Below are 25,205 nucleotides of genomic sequence, written 5' to 3'. Positions count from 1 at the left end.
TGGCTTGTTAGATATCTTGCCTTTCTCACTATTGCCATTTTTATAATTCACACTGTGAGATGCATTCTTGTACATTCACTCTTCCATCTTTTCTATGTATATGTACATATATATGTATTTATATATATTTACATATATACTTTATATATATTTTGTATTTTATATAAACTTTTCTGGTTACTTCCTTATGGCAAATTCCTGGAAGTGGAATTTTCAGGCAAAAGTGCATGCCTTTTTAAAGCCTCCAATGCATGTCGCCAACCAAGAGACTTTCCAACTTGGACACCTACCAGTCAGATGTCAGATTGCCTGTTTTCTGTCATGCTTGTCACTGGTATGAATGAATTTTAAATGAATGGCTTAGTTGGTCTGGAAAGCTCAGCCTGATGAAGTAGAACTCAGTGTAAAATCAGTCTCAGAGGGATGGGCTGTTAGGGAACTGCATCCAAGTACTCCAGGGACCTGGACTTGGTCTTGCTCTTCCTTAACAATTCTCCAATCCCAAATCTTCTGACTTCAAGCAGCTCTGCCTCCTCATGTGTGTTTCTATCCAGGAATGTCATGCTGGTCTCCCTGCTTTAGTTGGACCTGTGAGTTCTCTAGTCCACTGCCTTTTCCTTTTTCCCTCTGGATGGGCAAATTTCCCACCAGGCTTCTGTATTGAGGATGCTGGGGTGTGTGCAGACTAATGAATGAGGCTGCCAACACACAGCTGAGTCAAATCTTGCATCAGAGCCCTGGAGTTGGATCCAATACAACAATTTAGTTTTCTAGGCTTAGTGAAGACTCTGATTACTTCAGTGGGAGTGAAAATGGAGTTTATTAGTAACTATGACATTTGCATTCATATGTCCAAATAAATCTTGAGATGTTTAAAATTCTGTAGGTTAAAGCTGTGCATGAATTACGTCAATTATTTAGAATACGCGTATGTCATCTCTAAAGCTTACTTTTTCATTCTTAGTTGTTTTGGCAAAGAGGAGCTGTTTCTATAAGAGAAGCAGATTAAAGGCCTGAGAATTGAAGACCTAGGATTGTTGTTTTGTTAAAATGGACTAGAATACAGACAACTGTAGGCAGTACCACTTAGGGCGTCAGTGCTCCCTGGAAAGAATCATCTTGTGCAAGTGTATTTTTTCTGTAACCCCACAGAATAAATTGGGTATATTATGTCGTGTTATTAAATTTAAGGCAACCTTCAAAAGTCTCTCTATTCTGCATTTCTGTCTCATGAAAGTATTTTTTAAGATGTTGAACAATTGGTTTTCCTTCCCTTTGTGGTTCTCTTTTAGTTTCTTTGTCATAGTCTTAGAAATCAGGTACTGAGATCTGTGGGAATTTATGTTAAAAACATTTAATACACATTCTGGAACATGATGCTTTTGCTCATCTTTTCATTTCAGCTGCAGCTGGTAATAGCATGTAGGTTCCCTAAAGCTTCCTTTGTGGGGTGGTAATTAGGTGATGCTTCCAGGTGCATAATCTAGAAACCTGGTCCCTGGTGGCACCATGGTTGAGAGAACACATTCATTTGTCCCAACTGTGGGACCAATGCCTCATTTGTCCCAACTGTGACTACAATCGTAGTTTCATGGTTTCTGTTCATCTCCGGTATATGTGGCTCTGACCCACAGCGCTTGGGACTTCCCTTTCAACACTCAGTTGCTTGGGAAGAGCCAGCAATGAAAACAAGAATATTAAGGGGGCGTATTCGCATTAGCCATTGAGTGATGGAAAAACAGGCTCAGCACCTGTTTGCTTGCCTTCTCAGTGAGGTCAAAGTTCCCTGAAATAATATTGTGTTGTATATGCATGGATTTCTGCACATGGGACAATTCTGAAATAGGAAAAATGTGATATATACCCAAAGATAAAAAATAACCCAACGTTGGGTATCATTTAAAACTCATTAATCTAATAGCTTATCTTTTTAAATGGTGGATTCCGTCTGTTTTCCTGTGCTTATGTTGAGTTTGTAGCTAATGCAGTTTTTTCTTTTTTCTTTTTTTTACAGGCTAAACACATTTTTGACTGGTATGAACCCATTCTACTTTCATGCAGTAAATGTAATTTTGCACTGCTTAGTGACTCTTGTGCTGATGTACACCTGTGATAAAACTGTCTTCAAAAATCGTGGACTTGCTTTTGTAACGGCATTGCTTTTCGCTGTGCATCCTATTCATACTGAGGCGGTAAGTGTAATTGGATCTCAGTGAAATAATGAATATGAGTATGTGTGTGTATGTATATGTGTATACACACACATATATATACATGTAAATATGTGTGTATATGTAGATATGTGTGTATATGGATATATACATATAAACTAAGCTGATCTTTTTTCCCTTTCAAAACCATGTGAATTAATTCTACTAAAGTGTTTGTCTTTATATATAAATCATTTTGTTTGACAGCTTTTCCTTTTGAATGTTCAAAATGGTTTTATTGCACCTCTTGGATTTAACTGCTTTTCTAAATAACTGCTGTTATTATTACAGGTAGTAATGAATGGCCACAGTTTGTTCAGTTTTGTATTTGCAGATAATTTAAGTCCTAATGTGTTTTAAGCAGCAAGGGCCATTTGAGACACTTAGCGTGCTGAGTCATTGTTCCTGCTCCACATTTATATTTTACCTTTTCTCACCCTGCTTTATTTTATAATGTTTATTATGCAGAACTGTAAGTGCTGGGGAAGTACTATAAAAAGTTAGACTGACATTCTTCAAGTTAGAAAGACAGACTTAGTAACCTTATACATTGTTTCCCAAGTTACTTAATAGGAAGGGCAGTTATTGCATGGGTGATGAAAAATTTACTTTAAAAGGATTGGCTGGGTGTGGTGGCTTATGCCTGTAATCCCAGCACTTTGGGAGACTGAGGTGGGAAGATCACTTGTGGTCAGGAGTTCAAGACCAGCCTAGCCAACATGGTGAAACCCCATCTCTACTAAAATTACAAAAAACTTTAGCCGGGCACTGAGGCGGGCGCCTGTAATTCCAGCTACTTGGGAGACTGAGGCAGGAGAATTGCTTGAGCCTGGGAGGTGGAGGTTGCAGTGAGCCAAGATTGCACCACTGCACTCCAGCCTGGGCAAAAGAGTGAGACTCCATCTTAAAAAAAAAAAAAAAAAAAGTGTTGATAGCTATGGCCCTCTTTAAAATATTTATTTAATCATTCCATGAATCAGATGGCATTTTAAAGCTACTTTGTTTCCCAGCTCGGTGAACACAGCTGGTTTGTTTTATGTGCATGGCCAGGGGTAGATGAAAACTTGATAAGAGGTCCATGGGCACCACAGTTTTACAAGACTCTTTTCCAGAGCCTCAGCTTGCATCTCTCTGGACGCTTCCCTGAAGCTGATCTGCCTGAGAACACACCTGCAGTAAAGATGTCATGGTGGTTCCCTTCTCTCTCCTCTGAATTCAGAAGTGACATAGTTGTCATGGAGATGCATAATAATATGTTTATTTAAATTGACACAGAAGTCTGATTTAACCAGTTGGTTTGATGAGGAAAACTGGTTTGCCAGTTAGGCTATATGATGGGCATTTTCCACCAACAAAATTCTAAATCTGTAAGCTCAAAGTTTTGACAAAAATATATGTTGACTGGGTGATGAAGAAAGATCACTTTATTTAAAAAATTACATTGTGAAAGGTCATTTTCCCAACTCTTTGTGAGTATTTTAGACTGAGCAAGGTGACTTTAAGTGGGCGAGTATGAGGCATAATAGTCCTTTGCCGAGTTTCAGTAAAGCCGTTCCGCTTTACTTAAAAGAAATTGTGACAGTAAATGACTGTAATGACAGGTAACTCTAATGGTGGCCATGTTTAAATTCTTTGCTTTTGACCAAATGAAAGGAGGACCTGATTACATTGTCAGCTGCTAGATCATTAAAAATTATGTAAGGTGATAGATCATTATGTGATATTTGCCAATACCTTGGAGTTCAAAGAATAAAGTCATTGCTGTAACAGGTCTACTTCCATTTTCACTTATTTATGTGAACAGCCTATGAAGATGAAAGCTAGGAATAGCTGGTATTAATGCTGCCTGCTGTCATAGTCTAACACAAGGTAAGATTCAGCCACGGACAACTGAACTTACTGAAAAGAAATCTGCTATACCTAGGTTATTAAGAGGTGATTTTTTATATTTATTAATTATTTATCATTTTATGCTTTATTTATGATATATCAAACATCTATGAATCAACAATAATTGGAATAGTAATACAAAAATTTAAATTTTAACACTTAGAGGCTTATGGTCAAAAGAAATTTAAAATATAGATTTAATTGTATATATTTTATTGTAGGGAGAAGGATGATAAATACAATATTTTAAGCATAACTATGTAATTTACAAAAATGGTGAGGGGGAAATACAATGAAAGCATGAGTTCAAGGAGAAAGGATATGAAGTGTCTACCAATTAAAGAAGAACCTATTCATGTTTGGATAAATGGAAGATGATGAGCTTCAAGTTGCCATAGTGTTCAGATTCCATTTGGTAGATTTAATACAGGAACATTATGGCCTCATTTTGAAATGTCAATATCTACAATGCATAGGCAGTTAGATCCTTTCAAGTATTTAAAATTATGATGAGAAAGTTTTGATATGAATTGAAAAAATAAGAGAGATACTTAAGTTTTAATGTTCTTTTGGATAGAATATGAAGAAAATAATCAAAGACTACTACTAACTAGACATATAGAATATGTGATGCTGGGCCAATGGCATGTTATACTATAAAACCATAGACAGTATTTTATTTCTGACAAATAATTCTTCATATACAATTGGAAATCTGTGCTTAGAGCATATTGGGGACAACTACTGCATGAAAGAACAAATGAGTAGGGCAATAACAGTTTCAATTCAGAGGTATCAGAAAGAGAGAGTGCATAAAACACAGGCAGCCTTTGGCAGTTTGATCAGGAACTGGTTAAGGTTGGTTCCTAAGAAAAGAGTAAAATCCTATTAGCAAAATTACCTTCCAAAAAAAAAAAAAAAATAGTTACAACAAACTTTTGTACTAATCGAAAAAAATCCATAGTAACAATGAAAGGGACAGAGGAGTCTGAGAGCTGGGTATTTATTTAGGGAAGGATGTTAGGGAGGATGCTTACATTCATAAGGTTATGAGGGAAGTGTAAGAAGGAGGCAGAGAAATTTAGCCTACAAAACAGTTTACATGACAAAGTAAAATCGGGGAACTTATTATTTAGTCATAGATTTCAATTCAAGTTTCTAAGTAGGAGGAGGACAGAGAAATAGAAAAAGAGATGTACTTTTCAGAAGATAGAGATAAATCATTAATATTATTATTTGAGACAGGGTCTCACCCTGTTGCCCAGACTGGGGTGTAATGGCATGTTCATAGCTTGCTGCAACCCCCATCTCCTTGGCTTAAGCAATCCTCCCACCTCAGCCTCCCCAGTAGCTGGGACCACAGGTGCTCACCACTATGCTGCGCTTTTTTTTTTTTTTTTTTAAAGTAGAGACAAGGTCTTGCTATGTAGCTGAGGCTGGTCTTGAATTCCTGAACTCAAGCAATCCTTCTGCCTTAGTCTCCCAAAGTGCTGAGATTACAGGTGTGAGCTGTGACACCTGGCCCTGATGAATTATTTTTTTGAAAAAGACCTTGGCTTTGTGGGAGAGGGAGTTACTGGGAATTATCTCCTCTTTATTAAAGAAAAACAAAAATTGGATCATAAACTATCTCAGGAAGGATGGAAATTTTAAATTTTTTAGGTGGGGTTTAATTTGAACACACTGATATGATTAAGCATTTGCTTTATTAATTATGTAATCAACAAATAGTTAATGAATACAGTGTCTGCAAAGGATTGGTTCCAGGACCGCCAAAGACACCAAAATCTGAGGATGCTCAAGTCCCTTATATAAAATGCTGTAGTATTTGCATGTAATTTACACACATCATCCTGTATACTTTAAATCACCTCTACATTCCTTATAATACTCATAATTTGCAAATAGTTGTTAGACTATATTGGTTTTTATTTGTATTATATTTATTGTTGTACTTTTATTACTCATTTACTTACTGAATTTTTTTTTTTGATCATCAATTGGTTGAATCCAGGGATATAGAACCTTTGGATATGGAGGGCTGACTATACTTGCTTGGTGTAAGGCATTCTTCCAGGGGAATATGTGAGTGAATAGCAGGGTCCCTAGCCACAATTTCACAAGCTCATTGAAAAGCCGAAGAGCATACATATAAATAGATGCAAGATAAAGCAATATGTTGTAACAAAACAAGAGCCCTAGCAGAGAGCAAAATTATTTTTAATTTAAGTAAATAGGGACAAATTCATTTATTTACTCAATTTATTCAATCTTTCAATAAATATTTACGTGGCTATAATACAGTGACTATAATAGAGTCACTCAGTGCAGGGGTATAGCAATAAATAAGTCAGACCCAGAGCTTTCCTCACTTAAGCCTTTGAGATTATTGGAATAATTTCCTGGCAGTATATTTTTTAGGAAATTTATGTTTTTATGAATCCTGAATCATGAGAAAAATCAGTACAGACACTGGGAAAATGGAGGAAGTTATTTTAATTCTTCTATGATAGTTAAAACTTAATCATTGTAGCGACGTTACAGATTTACAGAAATGTACTTAGGTCAAGTTGAGAGCAAGCGCAGGAAACGCCGATACATGGAGTTGAAGGTTAAGTTCAACATTTCAACAAGAATTGGGATAGGAAGACTTAAGAGAAAATTATGATCTCTAACCAGTCTGTCTGGTTTGTAGCTGTTGCTATGTGTTAATTGTGTGTTCCTGGCCCTGTCTGACATTAATGGAACTCATTCTTTCAGATAAAATAAATATCAATAGCCTTATACATATAGTATACTTCATACAAATCTTATTGGTGGTATTCCAAAAGACAAGTTTCTACAGCAAATTAACACCTAATTTGAAAAATCTGCCTGTGATTGTGTTAACCTTGCTAGAGGATCTGCCGTTACATCATTTGAATTCTCTCCAGTTATGTTCACTGATGTTTGTCCCTCCAGTGTTTGAGCATTTGTTAGAGGCTGCAGTTCCTAGGTAACAACCACCATGTTGGTAACGGAAACCTGTAGTTTGAGGCTAAAATACATGCTGGCCATTTGCATATATTTTTCACTAACCATGAACTGACCGATTGCTTTTGTACTTTCCAGCACTCTAGAAAGACATTGTCATAAAATCAACTGGCTCCAGTTTAATGTTCCATCTTTGCTTCCCATTGCCCCTCCTCACTTCTTTATTTACTCCATGCTCTTCTGGAAGGGGAGGTCTCCCCTTCCAGAACCACTCCGTGTATCTCCAGACCTCTCTTTCTCTGCCGTTCTTTTTTTTTTTTTTTTTTTTTTTTTGGCTTAAACATGCAATATTTACTTTCTTATATAAAATAATAATTGAAATAGCACTCTAGGATGGGTATAGTGGCTTTATAAAGTCATCAGAGACTTAAGCTTCTTTCAGTTCTTTTATCAGTCATCCCTAAGATGTTCTTGTAGCACTGGTTCTTGTAAGTCCAAGATAGCTGCCAGAGTTCTAACCATCACTGTCCTGTTCCAGGCAGCAAAGCATAGGCGAAGAAAGATGCATCCTCTTCCTTTAAGGAGAATTCCTGAACCAAGGCTGAGGCGATAAGAATCTCTGCCGTTCTTGTATCCTCCACCTACAAAGCATTTTTGTTCCTTCCCAGGCCTAGGCTGCGCATTTCCTCGCCTTGAGCTTCCTGAAATCTCCCTTGTCTATGTTTAAGTCACAGTTTACATGGCTAGACCTGTGAAGCCTTCCTAGATCCTGCAGTAAAAATTAATCTCTTCAGTCTTCTCCTGGTAATGGTTTCTCCTCTTATGATGTGTGCAGTTTCCTTGTGTGCTATTTAATATCCTCTTTTGACTCCCTACCAGATGTTAAACTCCTTGAGGCTGATTGTATGCTTCCAACTGGCACAGTATATAGCCAAGAGGAGGCACTTGGAAAATGTTTGTTAACTGGAATTAAACATACGCTTACTGAACATGACAATATTGACTAATTGAACCACAATGAATGGCTGGTCTAGATATACAGTAGTTAATGACTATTATAGCACCCATTTTTAGATATCTAGCCTTTTGCTCCAAATAACCTCAGTTCCACAGGGGTATAGAATGCATATTTAGTGGTTTGGACTGGCAAGAGAGCCTATCAATGTTACACCAATATTTCAACACCCTCTTTGAGCTTCTCCTGCTAGGGACACTACATTCTTTATATCTGGGCACATCCAGCTGGCAGAGTCTGCTGTCGCCTCTTCCAAACTGGCTGCAATGCAAGAAGCCGGGCTGCAGGACGCCTTTAGCACATTAGTTAAGCTTGCTTAGCTTGTGATTGCCTCGTTCCAACTTGCTACACCCAGTAACAGCTTGCAAGTCTTGCTGTTGGCTACATCAGTTGTGCTGTGATGAGCGCCCTTCTCGGTCCAGATTCTTAGGTTTATCTCAAGACTGTTGCTGGTGAGCTGGGCTCTCTGTTTAACCTTCAGGAGGATTTGCAAGTGATGCTGAGCTAAATGCTCAAGGCGGTGGTAGTGTAGTCTGAGCAGATCTGGGTTTACAGGTGACTCATATACACTTCCGCTTTACAGACTGAGAGTCTGAGCTGAGCCTTGACATTGTGGTGACACCACACTGTCACTGCATTCATCTCTTGAGTCATGCAATCTTCCTGATTTGGTACTCAAGTTCCTTTTAGATTAACAAATCAATGAACAGCATGTGACGCAAGCAGCCACGTCAGGTAATAGCTTTCAGCTCTGTATTGCCAATGGTATTCTTTGGCCATGTCCAGGTTTCTCTTAATGTAAGTAGGACTGGAATTTTTCTCAGTATGTGACTTGCTGTCTGTCCATCTGCATGTGTATAATTGAGTTATGTTCTATGCAGATTTTAACTAACAGATACATTAGATTATCTAACAAAGTTTGCAATTAAGATACTGTACATGTAAACCTTAAAGTAAAACATGATTTTGTAAGCCACACATGAAAACCTATCTCAGTATCAAGAGTTCCACCCCTTTCTCTGAAAAAAAAAAAGGGCGGGGGGGGGAGAGAAAGAAGTGCACCAGCATTTATCCAGCAGGCCCTTTGTGTATATATCATCTCATGAATTACAACCACCCTGAGAGAGCGGGTGTTACACACATTTTAAACATAACAAAACCAAATCTCAGATGACAAGAGCAGTCTATATTCAGACCTTGAATGATTTACCTCCATACTTATTTTGTTTTTAAGTTTTTGAGACAGGGTCTCGCTCCGCACCCAGGCTGGGGTGCAGTGGTGTAATCTCGGCTCACTGCCTCTACCTCCTGGGCTCAAGCAGTGCACCCACCTCAGCCTCCCGAGTAGGTGGGACCACAGGTGCACACCCGGCTAGTCGTTTGTATTTTTGGTAGAGACAGGGTTTCTCCATGTTGCCCAGGTTGGTCTTGAACTCCTGAGCTCAACGGATCTGTCCACTTCGGTCTCCCAAAGTGCTGGCATGACAGGCGTGGCATGAGCCACCGTGTCCGGCCACCTCCATGCTTGTTTACTGCCTCTCCTTCATGGCTGCAAAGCGTGCTCATTGCATAAGGATGCTTGCAGGTATATTTCCCAGAAAACTGTTTCCTACTATTAATTGTTGATTGATTCTTTAACACACCATAGACCTCGGGTCTTCCGTGATGTGGGTGATACTGTTCCTTTGCCTGAAATGTCAGACTAATTCATCTCCCTTTTGAACTGTTCCTCATGATTCACCTCTTATGGTACCTGTTCTTTGGAGCATCTTTAAAATCTATATCCCATTTTCCCTTGACTCTTTTATTTCTTAGATTTAAAAAAAGAGAGAGAAAATGCATAGATATCTTATGTAGCAAAATAGTGTGAAAATTTGTAAAGAGTCATCTGTTTCCCACCCCTCTTCCATTTCAGTCTTCTTCTGGAGTAATGCATTTTTTGAAATAATTTCAAACTTAAAAAATATGGAGAATAACTGTACACTCCCTGTCCAGATTCATAAATTTTTCACATTTTCCCACATTTGTTTTATCACCTTCCTCTCTTTCTCTCTCAATATATAAAAATGTTATTTATTTTCTGAAGCATTTGACAGCAGGTTGCACAATTCATACCCCTTTATACTTTAATAATTTAGTTGTATATTTTCTCTAGTCTTCATTAGTCTCCTTTAGTTTGAAACAGTCTTCATTGTCTTTCTGTAATATAATTTATAGATTATAATATAATGTAGGATTTATATTAGAACATGTAAAATAACAAATGTTATTAACATGTTGTATTGCAATATATGGTTATAATATATTCTATAACTATAATATAAATATGTAATACTTAATGTTATCAATTTCTAACATATATACTACATATAATTTATAGATATAGCATATTATATTAAAAATACATAATATATAAATACTGTATGATATATAGTTATGTGCAAATGAAGAATGAATAATGTGTAAGTAATAAATATATAAAATATATGCATATTATTTGGATAATGCATTACACATATAATATATAAAAATATATACAATATTATACTTGATTAGATTATAATGGGTTATAATTATGAATCATGGTGTAATGTAAATTAGAATAAAGTAATATGCAATAAAATGTAATGTTACAAAATATTGTTACACGTAAAATTTATAATTTGTTACTGTAATATATATTTATTTGTATTTTTATCGAATGTTCCTCATCTTCAGTTTCATGTTTTCTCGTGATTCTATTCAGGTTATATTTCCCTTCTAGAATACTGCATAAATGATGGTTATGATGGTTCCTTCAGGAATGGTGATTTTAATTTGATTCCACAGTTAAGACATAGTGCAATATAATGCATTTTTTCCATAGTGCTCTTTTTAAATATTTTCATCTAATAATTAGTAAATAGACACTTTGAAGTTCTGCTAATACTTTGCACCTCAAAAACTTTCATGCCCTAGGTTTAGCATCCACTGATATTTTTGATGTTTCTTGCTTGCTCCAGTCTTCACTCTTCTGGCAGCAAAATGGTTATTTTCCAACTCCACTGCTCGCTCCACATTCATTAACTGGTTTTTTAATGAAGGAAGAGGTCTCCTTTCTTTCCCATTCACTTGCTTGCTGTATGTATGTAGGTACATTTATTCATTTATATATTCATTCATTTATATATCCATTCATTCATTTATATATTTATATATCCATTCATTCATTTATATATATACAATTACGCATTGCTTAACAATGGGGACATGTTCTGAGAATGAGTTGTTAGGTGATTTTGTCATTGTGCAAACATCATAAAGTATACTTACACAAACCTAGATGGTATGGCCTATTGCTCTTAGGCTACTGTACTGAATACCATAGGCAACTGTAACACAATGGTAAGTATTTGTGTATCTCAACATATCAGACATAGAAAAGGTACGATAGAAATATGATATTACAATCTTGTGGGACCACCATCATATATGTGGCTTGTTGTTGACCTGAATGTCGTTATTCAATGCATAGCTGTATTTATTATTAGTATGGACTCATGGATTTCATTTTCAATGGTTTATAATATATTATTGTACTCATTTATTTTAATATTCAAATTGCCTTAAGTTTGTTTGGTGGGAGCCCCTTGTTGCTGGCTTCTATGCCCTTTTGACTATCATTTTATAAGCATTTTCTTACTTTCTGACACAAGATGATCCAAGCTCCTCTTGAATTTCCTCAGCCTCAGCCCTGGTATCAGCCAGTTTTCCAAGGAGCCGGTGTTCTCTTTTGTGGGGAAATAGTTTGTGGTTAGTGCCAAGATGGCCCATTGCTACTGAGGTTTTATGTTTATAGGCCCTTTCAGTGATAGAACTAAGAAAAATATGCACACATGTGCACACACACACTTGCACACACATATACTCACATATAGCAATCATCAGTTCAAACTCGTTACCTTTCTTGTTTTTTTTTTTTTTTTTTTTTTTTAATTTTTTGAGACAGGGTCCACTCTGTCGCACAGGCTGAGTGCAGTGGCACGATCACAGCTCACTGCAGCCTTGACCTCCATGGCTCAAGCAGTCCTCCCACCTCAGCCTCCTGAGTAGCTGGAACTACAGGCATGTGCCATCATGCATGGCTAATTTTTGTATATTTTTGTAGACATGGGGTTTTGCCATGTTGCCCAGGCTGGTCTTGAACTCCTTAACTCAAGTGATTCGCCAGCCTCGGTCTCCCAAAGTGCTGAGATTACAGATGTGAGCCATCCTGCCCGGCCTCATTTTTGTTAAAAGTATTGATTCTCAACTTACTTTTTTCTAGTTCTCTAAAAATATTGTCTGCTCCATTAGCATTATGGTGCACAGAAGGACACAGTGTCTGACTTTCAAATATTGCTCAACATTTCTTTTGAATAAATTAATAAATGAATAAATTTTGATGCCGTGAATTGACACACTAAGAAGAGAGCTTAAAAATAAAGCGTGGAAATCTTGCCCTTTCAATTCTCTTTTTTCCTGACATAAACTCGTTATTAAATATATTTGATAATCAGAGGTGCTTAGTCATAGATCAGAACTTGAAGAACAGTGAGTTTTCTATGTTATTATATCTTTCATTTATCTAACGGCAAATACATTTCTGTAATGTATTTGTGTAATGGTTTTCTGAAAGTAATTGTCTGAGGTTTTCATTTTTTATTATTTTAACTTCCAAGGTGGCTGGGATCGTTGGCAGAGCTGACGTGTTAGCGTGTCTGCTGTTTCTATTGGCCTTTCTCTCCTACAACAGGTATGTGTGGCTAAGAGTGCCCTTCACTGTGATTGCAACTGCGCCATGTGTGAAGACTGTGAGCGTGTGCCTGAGAGGAGAGAGGCTTCTGGTTGTGAAATACTCAGCAAGCTTTCCAGGGACCAGGAATAGGAAACTCTCTCTTTATCCAGTGCTGGGCCGTTTCTCTTTCAACCCAATTCTGAACCACACTGTAGCACCTTAAAGGGATTGCTTTCCCAGTGCTGAGAACCCAAGAGCTTGCTTTTTCATTCCTTTTACTTGTAGTTTCTTACTGAGAATTGGATTTGGAATTTTAGCTCTAAGCCGAAATGTATTTGATATAATGTTCTCTTTTATTTGCCTGTGATTTGCTTAATTTTTCCTTTTCATTTTGGTCCTATAGCCTCACCAAAGTAACTCAGAGCTTAACATGACAAAGCTGAGTATAAAGTAGCATTTCTTGACTGTAGTTTTCCAATTTACATATAGTTTCATCAAAAGACAGAAGTGTTTTGCATTGGGAAACTGAAAAGCCTTAAAATAATTTCTCATTGTATTGCATCTTTACCCTAAACCAATCAGATTCTCATCTGAGTCACGTCATGTCCATATAGCGAAAGGAGTGGATTAAAAAGAGAATGTTAATGGGGGCAGCTCAGAGCATGGCCTGTAATATGGTTTGGCTATGTCCCCACCCAAATCTCATCTTGAATTGTAACTCCCACAATTCCCACGTGTTGTGGAACGAACCTAGTGTGAGGCAATTAAATCATGGGGGCGGATCTTCCCCATGCTATTCTTGTGATAGTGAATAAGTCTCACGAGATCTGATGGTTTTAAAAATGGGAGATTCCCCGCACAAGCTCTTTTTGCCTGGTGCCGTCCATATAAGATATGACTTGCTTCTCCTTGCCTTCCACCGTGATTGTGAGGCCTCCCCAGCCATGTGAAAGCGTGAGTTCAATAAACCTCTTTCTTTTGTAAATGGCCCAGTCTCCGGTATGTCTTTATCAGCAGCATGAAAACAGACTCATACAACCTGGAAAAAGGGGGCAAGTCAACCATGTTGCTCAGTTTCATGGAGAGATGCCTGATTAAGCATTTGGTGGCCCTGATCTTTGGATCAGTTCATTGACCTATAGTCTTACAAAACCCAATGACTGAGGAACACTGTTCTAAACCAGTGGCTCTTAATTAGGGGTGATTTCCCTCCTCCTCCTAGCCATTACCTCTTCTACCTGCAGGAGACATTTGGCAATATCTGCAGATGTTTTTGGTTGTCACAACTGAAGAGGTGCTCATGGCATTTACAGCATAGAAGCCAAAGATGTTGCTGAACAGACATTCTGCAATGCACAGGACAGTCCCTACAACAAAGAATTATCTGGCAGAAAATGCCAGTGGGGCTAAGATTGAGAAACCTGTTACAAACCAATTTAGACCTTGGGTCAATGATGAAATGAATTAAGTCTTAGGAAGTTTTGTTTTGTTTAAAAGGTAGAACATTTTCTTAGCATAGTGTAAGTCTTCTTCTGATCCTGGCTTTGTAACTTTCTACTACATTCTTGATTGTATGATGTGGTGTCATTAAACCTGAAAATATAAGCCAAAATTTAACAATTAATTGTTTCTTGTTTACTCTGGCATTAGAATATAAGTAATAATTGCTTTGGAGTTTAAACTTGTTCTCTAGGCCTGTTCTATATGGTTAATATGTTTGGGGGCGTGATTAGGCCTGCAGTGTATCCATATCTGTATGATAATGAGCCATGTTATTACAGATTGGTTTTGCATGCCATTCTCACTTTCAGAAATTTGAGCTATAGACTAACTCAATAGAAATAAATGCCTATTCACTACAAATCCTGTGTATAATTTTATACAATTGTTCTAAGACATAACACTAAGGAGAAGGTGTCTCAACTACAGAAATATTGGCCCTTACTTCCATGGAATAGGAGCCAATAGATGTGGTACCTGTTGAAGGGAACAGTGATGTTTCTTGGTAGGGGGCCAGCTCTGTTTTACAAGGTGAAACAAAGGCTTAACAACACCAGAGAGATTTTGAAAATCCTTATTGGAAATTAAACTGAGAAAAAAATAAACTTTACCTAAGGTATGCTCATAGAAAATGAATTTAAAAATTTTGGCTGAATGAATTTAGCCAAAAGAAAAAAAAGGTTAAAATCATTGTATTTTCATCCCAGAGAGAAATGCTTATTATATTTTGGCATGTATATCCACTGGTAACTTTGTTTTATGTGTGGAAGCACATAAAATACTTCACTACCATAATGGTAATGGTGATATACACTTGATGTGTGACAAGTCATTCGTTTAATCCCCCCTACAACGCTGTAATCCCTTTTCACACATAAGGGAACTGAAGCACCAAGAAGTAAAGTAACTTGCCCCATATTACCCTATTAATTAACTGCTGTGGTTAGCAGGGGACCCAGGGAACCTGGCTCCTGAGCTTATGCATATAGTTTAGTAACTCGATTATTCACTTAGAATGTATTCACTTAAACCTCTTTTCATGTGACTAAGTATGTTTCTCTGGTAGAATTTTAAATGGCTTTTTGGTGTTCATTTGTTACATATCATAGTCTGTGTATACTGCAATTTAAGTACCAAATTCAGTATTGTGAGGATGAAGGCTCTTTAAGAAATCTCTACTCACCTGCTTAATTTCTTAGAATACAATGAAATTGACATTAGCTCTTATCTTTAAGAGGTGGTATTTCTTAGCAGACCACATTCTTGCTTAGATTAAAAGAATCTCCAACTTCTTTTTCAGGAGTCTGGATCAGGGCTGTGTTGGGGAAAGCTTCCCTTCCACGGTGTCTCCCTTCTTCTTGCTGTTCAGTTTGTTTCTGGGGACCTGTGCGATGCTGGTGAAAGAGACAGGCATCACGGTGTTTGGAGTGTGCTTGGTTTATGACCTCTTTTCTCTTTCTAACAAGGAAGACAAGTCGTAAGTCATTTTAAAGTTTTGATATCAAATGGCGTGTCATGGGCAGAGAAGAATTACTTAAAACAATAGTTTCCAATCTTCCATTTAAAAAATACAAGTAGAACACTTTATTAAATGTCATCTCACCTTAGACTGTCACATAGTCAACAAGGCTTATTTCATTAAGATAAGTGCATTATATGTGTTAAAATGCTTCACACTTTTATATAAATCATTGAGGACTATGAAGTTTTTGTAAGCCCCAAATTTGGAATTGGAAAGTATCTATGTTAATTGGAAGTTTATATTGCTGTTTTGTTTTGGTTGCACGCTGCTGAGAAAATCTTGATTCATAAAAATAGTGATTGCAAATGGTAACAGTTTTTCACAGCTTGCTTTGAATCCCTGCATTTGCATGAGGGTTATCTATCAAAGAGCCCCTTGTCCTGCTCTTCTAACAATGCTATTACCTAAGAGTTTTAGGAGGCACCCATTGGAATTCCACAAAGAGCCAGTCTACACCATACAGGAGTATATACACGTCATATTCAAATTAATGAACAACCTTATTTAGTAGCTTAATTTATTTAAAAAATTTAAGGCACACTCATTTTATGTTATGGCTTATAGATGCTAAGAATCACTAAGGCATATTAAAAGTTCAAGCACATACTGTAATTTTCTTCCCCATCAAATCCGTAATTACCAGTAATTTTACAAGCAGACCCCATTTTTCAGTAATTATAAGGTCCTTACTTTTAAACTTTTAAAAGATGTGGCTAATTTATTCCCCTGCCTTATCAAATGAAGAATTTTATCTGAAAGAAATCCTGCTTTTTAAATCTCATTTCCTACCTCTTTATACTTCTTGACATAAAGATAAGAGCAGTGATATTGAGTGGCAACAAACTGAGATGAGTCAGGAAATTCCGATCACCTTCCTGCCTGGAAGTGTGATAGTTGGGGATAATTTAAAAAGAGTGTAGTGCTCTGTTGGCTCTCAGTAAATCTCAGAGACTTATAAAAACATGGAGCCAAATAATTACTTTCACCCAAACTCATGCCAAGAAAACCGTGAGCCAGAGGCCTTCCCTTTGGTCTATATGAGGATGCCTTTCCTCCATATCCTCTGACCGGTGGGAGTAATTGCATTGCCCAACTTACTTTTTAGGGAACAACCTGTAAACTCTTTTTCCACTTTCTTCTTGCATCTACCTTGTCTCAACCTCCTAACTTCTTTCTGCTATGCCTCACTGACAGCAAAAAGATAAGACAGCTGACTGAAGATGCACTGTCTCACGTGGTCCAGTCCAGAGCTATTTTACTGTTGTCATGAAAGTCATGTCTTCTCTGATCTTGGGACTCTCCAGGCCACTGGTGCCTACACCTCTTTCTTTCTTCTTCATGTAGTAACTGTTGAGCCAGGCCTTTTTCAAAAGGGATAATTGTCTCTTTTCTTTCTTTACCTTCATCATACTAAACGGCTAGAAATTCTTTGGGAGAAATAATACTGCTGATATAAATCCCACAGCTCCGTCTGGGTCTTTTTTGTTTTGTTTTGTTTTAAGAAACTTTTAGGCTGGGCACGGTGGCTCACGCCTGTAATCCCAGCACTTTAGAAGGCCAAGGCGGGCAGATCACAAGGACAGAAGATCGAGACTATCCTGGTCAACATGGTAAAACCCTGTCTCCACTAAAAATACATAAATTAGCTGGGCATGGTGGCACGTGCCTGTAACCCCAGCTACTCAGGAGGTTGAGGCAGGAGAATCGCTTGAACCAGGGAGTTGGACATTGCAGTGAGCTGAGTTTGCACCACTGCACTCCAGCCTGGTGACAGAGTGAGACTCCGTCTCAAAAAAAAAAAAAAAAAAATTAGCTTTCACATCCAGCAGTGCAGCCTAAGTGGAGGCATTCATTCTTTTCTTCATGCTTTTATGCACCCATTCAACACGTACTCATTCTGCCTAACCAAGAGCAAGACAAATACGGTTCCTTCCTGCAAAGAGCATATAAGATGTTGGTGGAGACATTATGTAAATAATTCGATGAGTGATTGATTACAGTTGTAAAAAGTGGTAGGAAGGAACCAAAGGCTGTAACATGGAGACCTGGCCAAAAAAGTTAATATCACCTAAGGGTTGGTCCTGTGCTGGCACTGTGCCATGTCACTTGCTTGCAACAGTCTTTATCCTCATTTTACAAAGGAGAAAACAGGGGCACAGAAAGGATCCTCCTCACAGTCAGCCAGCCCAAGTGGAGCCAAGATTTGGACCCATGTCCATGTGGCTCCAGATTCACAGGGTTAGCCGGGAGCACCATTGTCTCCAGGGAGGAACATATGACAGGGACTCAGGAGACCTTGCAGGACATCTGCTGCTCAGGCATTATAAGAGTTACCCAACTCAGAGGTTCTGAATATCTGGGGAGTCGTGGACTCTTGAGAATTTCACAAAGTTGTGTCCCCAGAGGAATGCACATATACACAAAGTTTTACACAAGCACCTAGAGGTCTACTCCCCAGTCCCTACTTTATCTGCTGATTTGGAATAAACAATTTAGCACTAGGTGGTTCTTGAGATCTTTCACTGTATGATTCAGGAAGCAGGAAAGAAACAGTAACAGAAACAAAATGTTGCAAGTACTTTCCTACAAGTGCAATTTATTCCTAAATTTTAAGATTGGCACACATGGATGGAATGAGATTTCTCCTATTTGACATCATCTTTAGGAGGAAAGATTTTCAGTGAAAGATCAGCTCCTGGAAGTTATCTTTCTTTTGTAAAAATTCAGGATATAATTCCCAACATGTACAAAATAACATTCCCTGTCCACAGTCCTTATCCCCTCTCTCCAGAGGGAATCACAATCCCGAATTTGACATTTTTCATTTCCATGATTGTTTCTAGGACTTTACTTCATATGCACACATACCAGTGAATAGAAAAGTATTGTTTTACATATTTTCAAACTTTGCATAAATGCTATCACTTGCTTTTTTTTTCATTTACCATTGGGCTTTTGAGATATATCAATGTTGATATATATAGCTATATTTCATTTATCTTAACTGCTGTATAGTATTTAATTATCATTATCCATTTTTCTGGATTTGGAATTTAGGTTATTTCCACATTTTTGCTGTTCTAAACTATGCTGCAATGAAATCTCTGTGCATATATTCTTGTGCAAATACATGAAGCTTTCTTTCAGGCATAGCCATGGAAGTGTAGTTGCTGGGCAAAGGATAGATGCACGTTGACTGCATTACATCCTGAGACATTGCTCCTGAAATGGTTCTAGCAGGAATGAGAATCCTCTTTGTTTCACTTTCTGACCATCCCTTGGTAATATCAGATGTTTAAATTTTTGCCCATCTAGTGGTTATGAATTATATCTCAGAGAATTCATAATAGAAAAAATGTAATTAAAAATTGGATGGTTCAGCTATGAGCAATATCTTACAAGAATATAATAATGTAAATCCTTAATACCAATTCAACCAAATATTCTGAGAGAAACCTGTTTGGAGGGTGCGGGGTGAAGAAGTGTGTGTGTGAGTGTGTGTGTGTGTGTGTGTGTGTGTGTGTGTTGGTGGCCATCTAACAAAGTCTGAGTTACAGTGTTCTATAGTAAGTCAATACGATAAGTTCTAAAACTGTAATTATGTTGTTTTAATAATATGGCAGTAAATATCAGAAACACAAGAGCTAAAGACTTGAGAATGGTGGTTTCCAGGAAGGAAGACTTGTGGGTGGGGCAAGGTACTGCTATTGGTTGTTGCAAGCCTTGTCATTCTGGTTGACTTTGTTTTCCCTCAATTCCATGCACAACAGGAGCAATGGGGCCCTCTGTCCATGCAGCCCACAGCAGCCCGGGAGCCCCCAGCCCTCCTCACTGCCAGGCCATCCTCACCGGGAGAATGGGAAGCAGCAGCGGTTCCCTCACAAAGGAGCTTGGGGTGGCTGCCACTCTCCACTGCCACCAGAACCCAAGAGCAGTGGATTCCCAGTGTCCCCACAAGCTGTGTGGTCCATGATGAGGTACTGGGCTGGGTTTCTTGGTCCCTGCATGTTTTCAATGTCCAGCATCACCTAGTGCAGCCTGGGATGCCTACCTAGGGAAGTGAAGCACTGAGTCAGCACACTGTGACCTCCCTCTCTTCATGCTTCCCTCCTTACCCCCTTCTTTCTGTCCCCATTTCTCTCCCTTCCTCCCCTGTATTACAATGGATAAGAAAGGAGGAGTTAGAGGAAGCAAGTGGAAGCCCTGCTGCCTGCCTGTGATGAGGTGTGGGTCTGTGCAGCCTCAGACTTCAGAAGATGGGCGCCCTCCGTTTCCTGGGGGAGGAGAACGTTCTCCCTCCCCTTCTCCTGCCTCTGTCTGCTCTTTGTGTTTGATCTGAATTTATTGCAGTCCAAATATGAGAGGAAACCCAGAGGACTCTTCCTTTCTGAAATGTTTTTGAAGATGTATGAAAATCTTTACAGCATTTGACTGTCTTTTTTTTTTTTTTTTTTTTTTCTTTTTTTTTTTTTTTTTTAATATTTTGTAATATTTTGACCTAGCCTTGAAAATTAGCATGGATTTATCAGCACAGGTGTTGCTCACTAAATTAGGTTGTTTCTAAAATATCTCAGGCCACGGGCAAGTCAGAATATAACAGATACATGTTAAAAGATAAACTTAGGCACATTCAAAAGCTACAGAGTTTATTTGAGCAGAAAGTGATGAATGAATTGGGCAGCTCCAGACTGTCAGTGGTTTGGGGCTCCCCTGCTGGGGCAGGGTATGGGGAAGCTTTTATAGGGCAAATGCAGAAACAGAGCAAAGGAAATATTTGATTGGTTAAAGGGGAGTAATAGCCCTATGTGGATCATTCCAGTGGGAAGTCCCTAGTTAGAGGTTAGTTGGTGGTTAAGCTTGGTTTCATTTTACCATTTACGCTAGTTGGGTTTCTCTGCTGATGTAGGGATGAAGGGTGCCGAAGTCACCTTAGCCTAATGACCTCAAATTATTTTAACATATGGAAATTCCATTCATAGGATTAGCACTTTACCACTTCAGATTGCTGTTGTTACTCTTCTGTGTAGTCCCTTAAAACTCCCTCTTTCTGCAGTCTTTGTTTCCAATTATTCTTGCCTTTGCCTGTGTTTGTTTTTTTATCTTGCCCCATTCATTCATTCTTTTGTTCATTCATCAATAAATATCTGTTGAGTGGCTGACAAGTGCATGTTCCAGGCACCAGGAGTGTCCTGGTAAATAAGAAAGACAAGGTCCTTGCTCTTGTGTAGCTTTCCTTCTAGTAGAGGAAGGTAGACAAAAATAATCAACACTGAATGAACAATGGGAGTGCTAAGAAGAGAGTAAGGCAGGATGTGATGGGAGCGATGCCTTAGCCTGGGGGCATTTGGGTTGGTTGGCCAGGGAAGGCTTCTGAATCCTCCTGAATGAGGAGAGGAGCCAGTGAATATGTGCAAGGATCTGGGAGAGGGTTCCAGGCTTGATGGTCATGAGCAAATTGGGAGGAAAAGGGGTGAGGGCAGGGAGGGGGCAGGGCACAGGTGAAGGGATGTGCTGGCTGTGGAAGCAGGTTTGGATTTTATTCTAGGGGAATGGGAAGATGCTGGAGTTTTTTTATTTTATTTTATTTTATTTTTTAAGTATAGACAGACATGATTACATTTCTTTTAAAAACATTCCCTCTTGTCTCTTTGTGGTGCAGGCTGTTGGGGGCAATCATGAAGGAGGGAAAAGGGTTAGGAGGCTTTCACACAGCTGAGTGAGGGAAAAGGGGTCTTAGCTGAGAGTCATGGAAACTGCAATGAAGAGATGAGGTGGATTTGAGATACATTTCTGATACAGACCCAACAGGACTCACTAATGTTTGTGATTACGGGCAGAGGGAAAGGAAGGAAACAAGGATTTCCAAGTTTCTGGCTTAACCAGGTGGGTAGATGGTGGCATTAGTTACTAAGTGGAAAAATTAGGGGAGTAATAGGTTTTCTGGGGGTTGGGGAGAGAATAAAATCACAGTAATGCATGAAATTCCTGAGGAAAAGGGAAGAGAAATAAAGGGTTAAAACATCGAGAAAATCTTCACATTTTTATTGAGGGCCATGGAGGAAAAGAAGGTGAAACAATTGGGGAAATTGTGAATTTTTTAAATGGAGGCTAAAGAGTGGAGGAAAATGAGTACAGAGATCACTGGAGATGTTCAAGGTGGGACAGAAGCTAGGCTGCCATGTGACTATGAACTCGGTTAGGGCAGGTTCATGCCAGGGTGTCTCACAGATGTGTTGCCAGCTCCTGTCACAGTGTCTGGCCAATAGCAGCTGCTCAAATGTTTGTGACATGGATCAGTTGATGAGTGGATGATAAAGAAATGTTGGAAATTGACATAGATGGAACATTTTCAATAAATTTGCCAATGAAGAAATGGAGAAAAAGTTGTTAGTGGGAGAGGGGTTTGTTTTTCTTTTCAGATGTGTGTGTGTGTGCGTGTGTGTGTGTGTGTCTGTGTATTCTTAGATAACCTGTAGAGAGGAGAGATGAATCATGATGGAGCAGAAAGGGTAAGATGAAATATGAATTCCTGTGGTGTGCTGCTAGATTGTTTAATAACTGGCTCTCTAAAGAAAGGGACTCCTGATTTGTAGTGTTTGCTAATGTAAATACTCCTACTGTGGCTGATTTCAAGCTACGAGTGTGACTTCACTGACCACAGAGTTGTGAGAGCTGTGTCATAGTCCGCCATGATGCCATGTCTCTACCAGACAGATGCAATAGACATAAATAACCTCAAAAGCATAGATAATAGCAAAGTGAAGCAAAAGCCAACTCAAGAGTAATGAGCTTTGAATATTCAGTACCTTGTTTAAAATATGACATATTTAATTTTAAGTTTATTTACTTTAATTTTTAATAATGGCTGTTTTTTAAGTAAGTGACTTGTAAAATTCCTAAAAATTTAATAGTGAGCTCTTCCAAACCAGTGTCAGCCAGTTCCAGAGCACCGGTGAGAAGTTCCCTCAGGAGGGGGAAGAAAACTTTCTATTATCCAACTAGTATGTACCAGAAAGGGGGCTAGCATGTCCCATATGTTATTCTATCTAACCACTGTGGTATCTCTTTTAGGGTAGATATTGTAACTCCCATTGCTATGAAGAAACTGAGGCTTAGAGGTTAAAAATTCTTGTCCAAGTTCACATAGTAAGTGGTAGGGTCAGGATTGGAACCCAGACTGTTTGATTCCTGAACTTGTGCTTTGACCATTTACTATACTCTAAAGCCCAGAGTCCAGGGTGAGGGCTAAGCCTTGGGGAAGAGGCAGGGTGCTTGTATCATTTCTATGAGGAGCTGGCCTCTCCATTGAACTCTCAGCAGGTACAAAGATTCTTGCAGTCATCTCTGGTTCCACAAATGAGACACCTCTTGACTTGCTTCAGTATAGGGTATTGGTGCTAATACATTGAACTAGGTGACATGCTTTGTAGATGACTTTTTCTTTTTTTTAACCTCAAGTAGCCAGCTATTTTAGAAGGAGTAATGATCGGAGAGCAGCAGACAGCACAGCTGGAATTGGGCTGGATTCTCACTAAGTTAATGTGTTTGTGGGCCCGGACCATCTTCCCCCCATGGAAAGTTGTCATATATCTTTTCTCTTTGGAAGAAAAAAAAAAAAAACGGTGTCATACATTTGAGTATAAATTTGATTACTGTTATAATTACTTTTGAAAACTGTGCTTATACTTTTGTCAGAAGGTGATCAGGTAAAGCAAATAAAAGTTGGAAGAGGCAACGTTATCATAGTTCTTAACATCTCTGACTCTGCAGACAGAGCGTTTAAATCATGGCTCTATCACTTACTTGATCCTGGACAAGTTATTTAATCTCTATGAGCCTCAGTTTTCTCATCTCTCAAAGGGAGAAATGCTGGTTATCAGGACTAAAAGCATTTGTACATGTATAAGCATGTAGTTGGTGCGTGGCATACCATGGCCACTCAGCACATGGAAGCCAGCAGCGTCATTATTATTAGTTTAGTATTCTGGATATTGTTTTCCCCATATGGGTTTCTGAGCACCAGAATGCATTATGAAAATGCTGAACCTGCAATATACAGGCAAGGAATGAGTTTGTGTGGATTTTTGTTGTTGTTCAACTTCAAAACTATTAGTACATAGTTGTATTGAATGCATTGGTGTGAGGTTGACAAGAATTGGGCTAAATGTTATCAGGCAAAATATTGTTTTCGGAAGTTATCTAATACAGGGAAAAATCTAAGCCCAGGAAAAAATCCTACTGCAGGTCATTAATTTAGTTTGCCTATTTTTATGTGACTTACTGATTGACTTATGGGTAGAAAGTATAATGAAAAGCCTAGAGTTGAGAGTACCTACTCTAGAATCAGATTATATTTTAGTTGATGCTTCTTTTACTGAATTATTCCATGGGAAATGAGAAATGTTTTGTGTGTAAACACCCCCCAACATCTTAAATACATCACATTTGTGCACACATGGAAACACTTTCCCTTTCATATTAGAAAGCCCAGTGAATTCTAAATGAAATCTTACCTTCATTCCATATATATCAAGTATATACACACCTATATATGTATAGTCATTCTTCATATATACTTGATTGGTTTCATATTTAAATGACAATGACCACAATAGGCACTGAAGACAGTTCTTGGCTCAATAAATTCTTGGACATTTCCTCTTTCCTCTGCTACCCTTTAGGGTATGTTATGGATCATTCATTCATTCAATACTGTTTACTGAGCACCTACTATGTGTCAGGCACTATTTTTGGTTCTGGAAATATGTCAGTGAAATAAACAAAGCCCTATCCTTATGAAACTTTATGGGATAATGATCATGATATTTCTACATAAAATGAACTCCTTTTCTATTTTTATGGGCAAGATAATGGTTAGATTTTCATTTCAGTGGCTCTTAAAAGTTTTTTCCTGTAAATACCTTGCACATAGGTGTACAAATAAAAAAACAAAACAAGTTTAAGACTAGAGAACAATCTGGCACTAAAGTGAATTATAAAGTAATTAAATTCAAGGGACATAGGGAGACATATAAATATTTTGACCTTCAATGATAAAATGGGTAACTGATCTTTTAAGTGTAATTTTTATGTTTTATTGCTGTAGACCTTGTATCACACTTTTTCCCCAAAGTAAGAAATGCTGTGCAAATTAAATTCCTGAGGTAAGCTTTTGAACTTTTATGTCACACATATGATTCTATGAGTAGGGAAAACGTGTTCCAGATTATTAACAGTCTCATACCATCTTCGAGAGAAACTTAGTGAGCTAGTGATATGAGATTTGCAGGTGACAGAACAAATCTGTGTTGAAAGACTGTATTATTGATGAATAAAAAC

General features: G+C 38.2%; 1 protein-coding gene across 1 annotated transcript in view; it reads left to right on the top strand.

Annotated features, from left to right (window-relative positions):
- The window catches only part of TMTC1 (transmembrane O-mannosyltransferase targeting cadherins 1), a 291,686-nt gene that overhangs the window by 13,992 nt on the left and 252,489 nt on the right, over positions 1-25,205 (top strand). The window contains 4 exon segments of the mRNA XM_017875607.1: positions 2,015-2,192; positions 12,789-12,862; positions 15,645-15,821; positions 19,637-19,843. Coding sequence (XP_017731096.1) covers positions 2,015-2,192; positions 12,789-12,862; positions 15,645-15,821; positions 19,637-19,843 — 636 coding nt within the window.

The sequence above is a fragment of the Rhinopithecus bieti genome, unplaced genomic scaffold (genome assembly GCF_001698545.2).
Source record: "Rhinopithecus bieti isolate Rb0 unplaced genomic scaffold, ASM169854v2 scaffold_7884, whole genome shotgun sequence".
NCBI classification, from domain to species: Eukaryota; Metazoa; Chordata; class Mammalia; order Primates; family Cercopithecidae; genus Rhinopithecus; species Rhinopithecus bieti.
The sequence above is the reverse complement of the archived record's forward strand: the minus strand, read 5'-3'. Positions and strand labels throughout refer to the sequence as shown.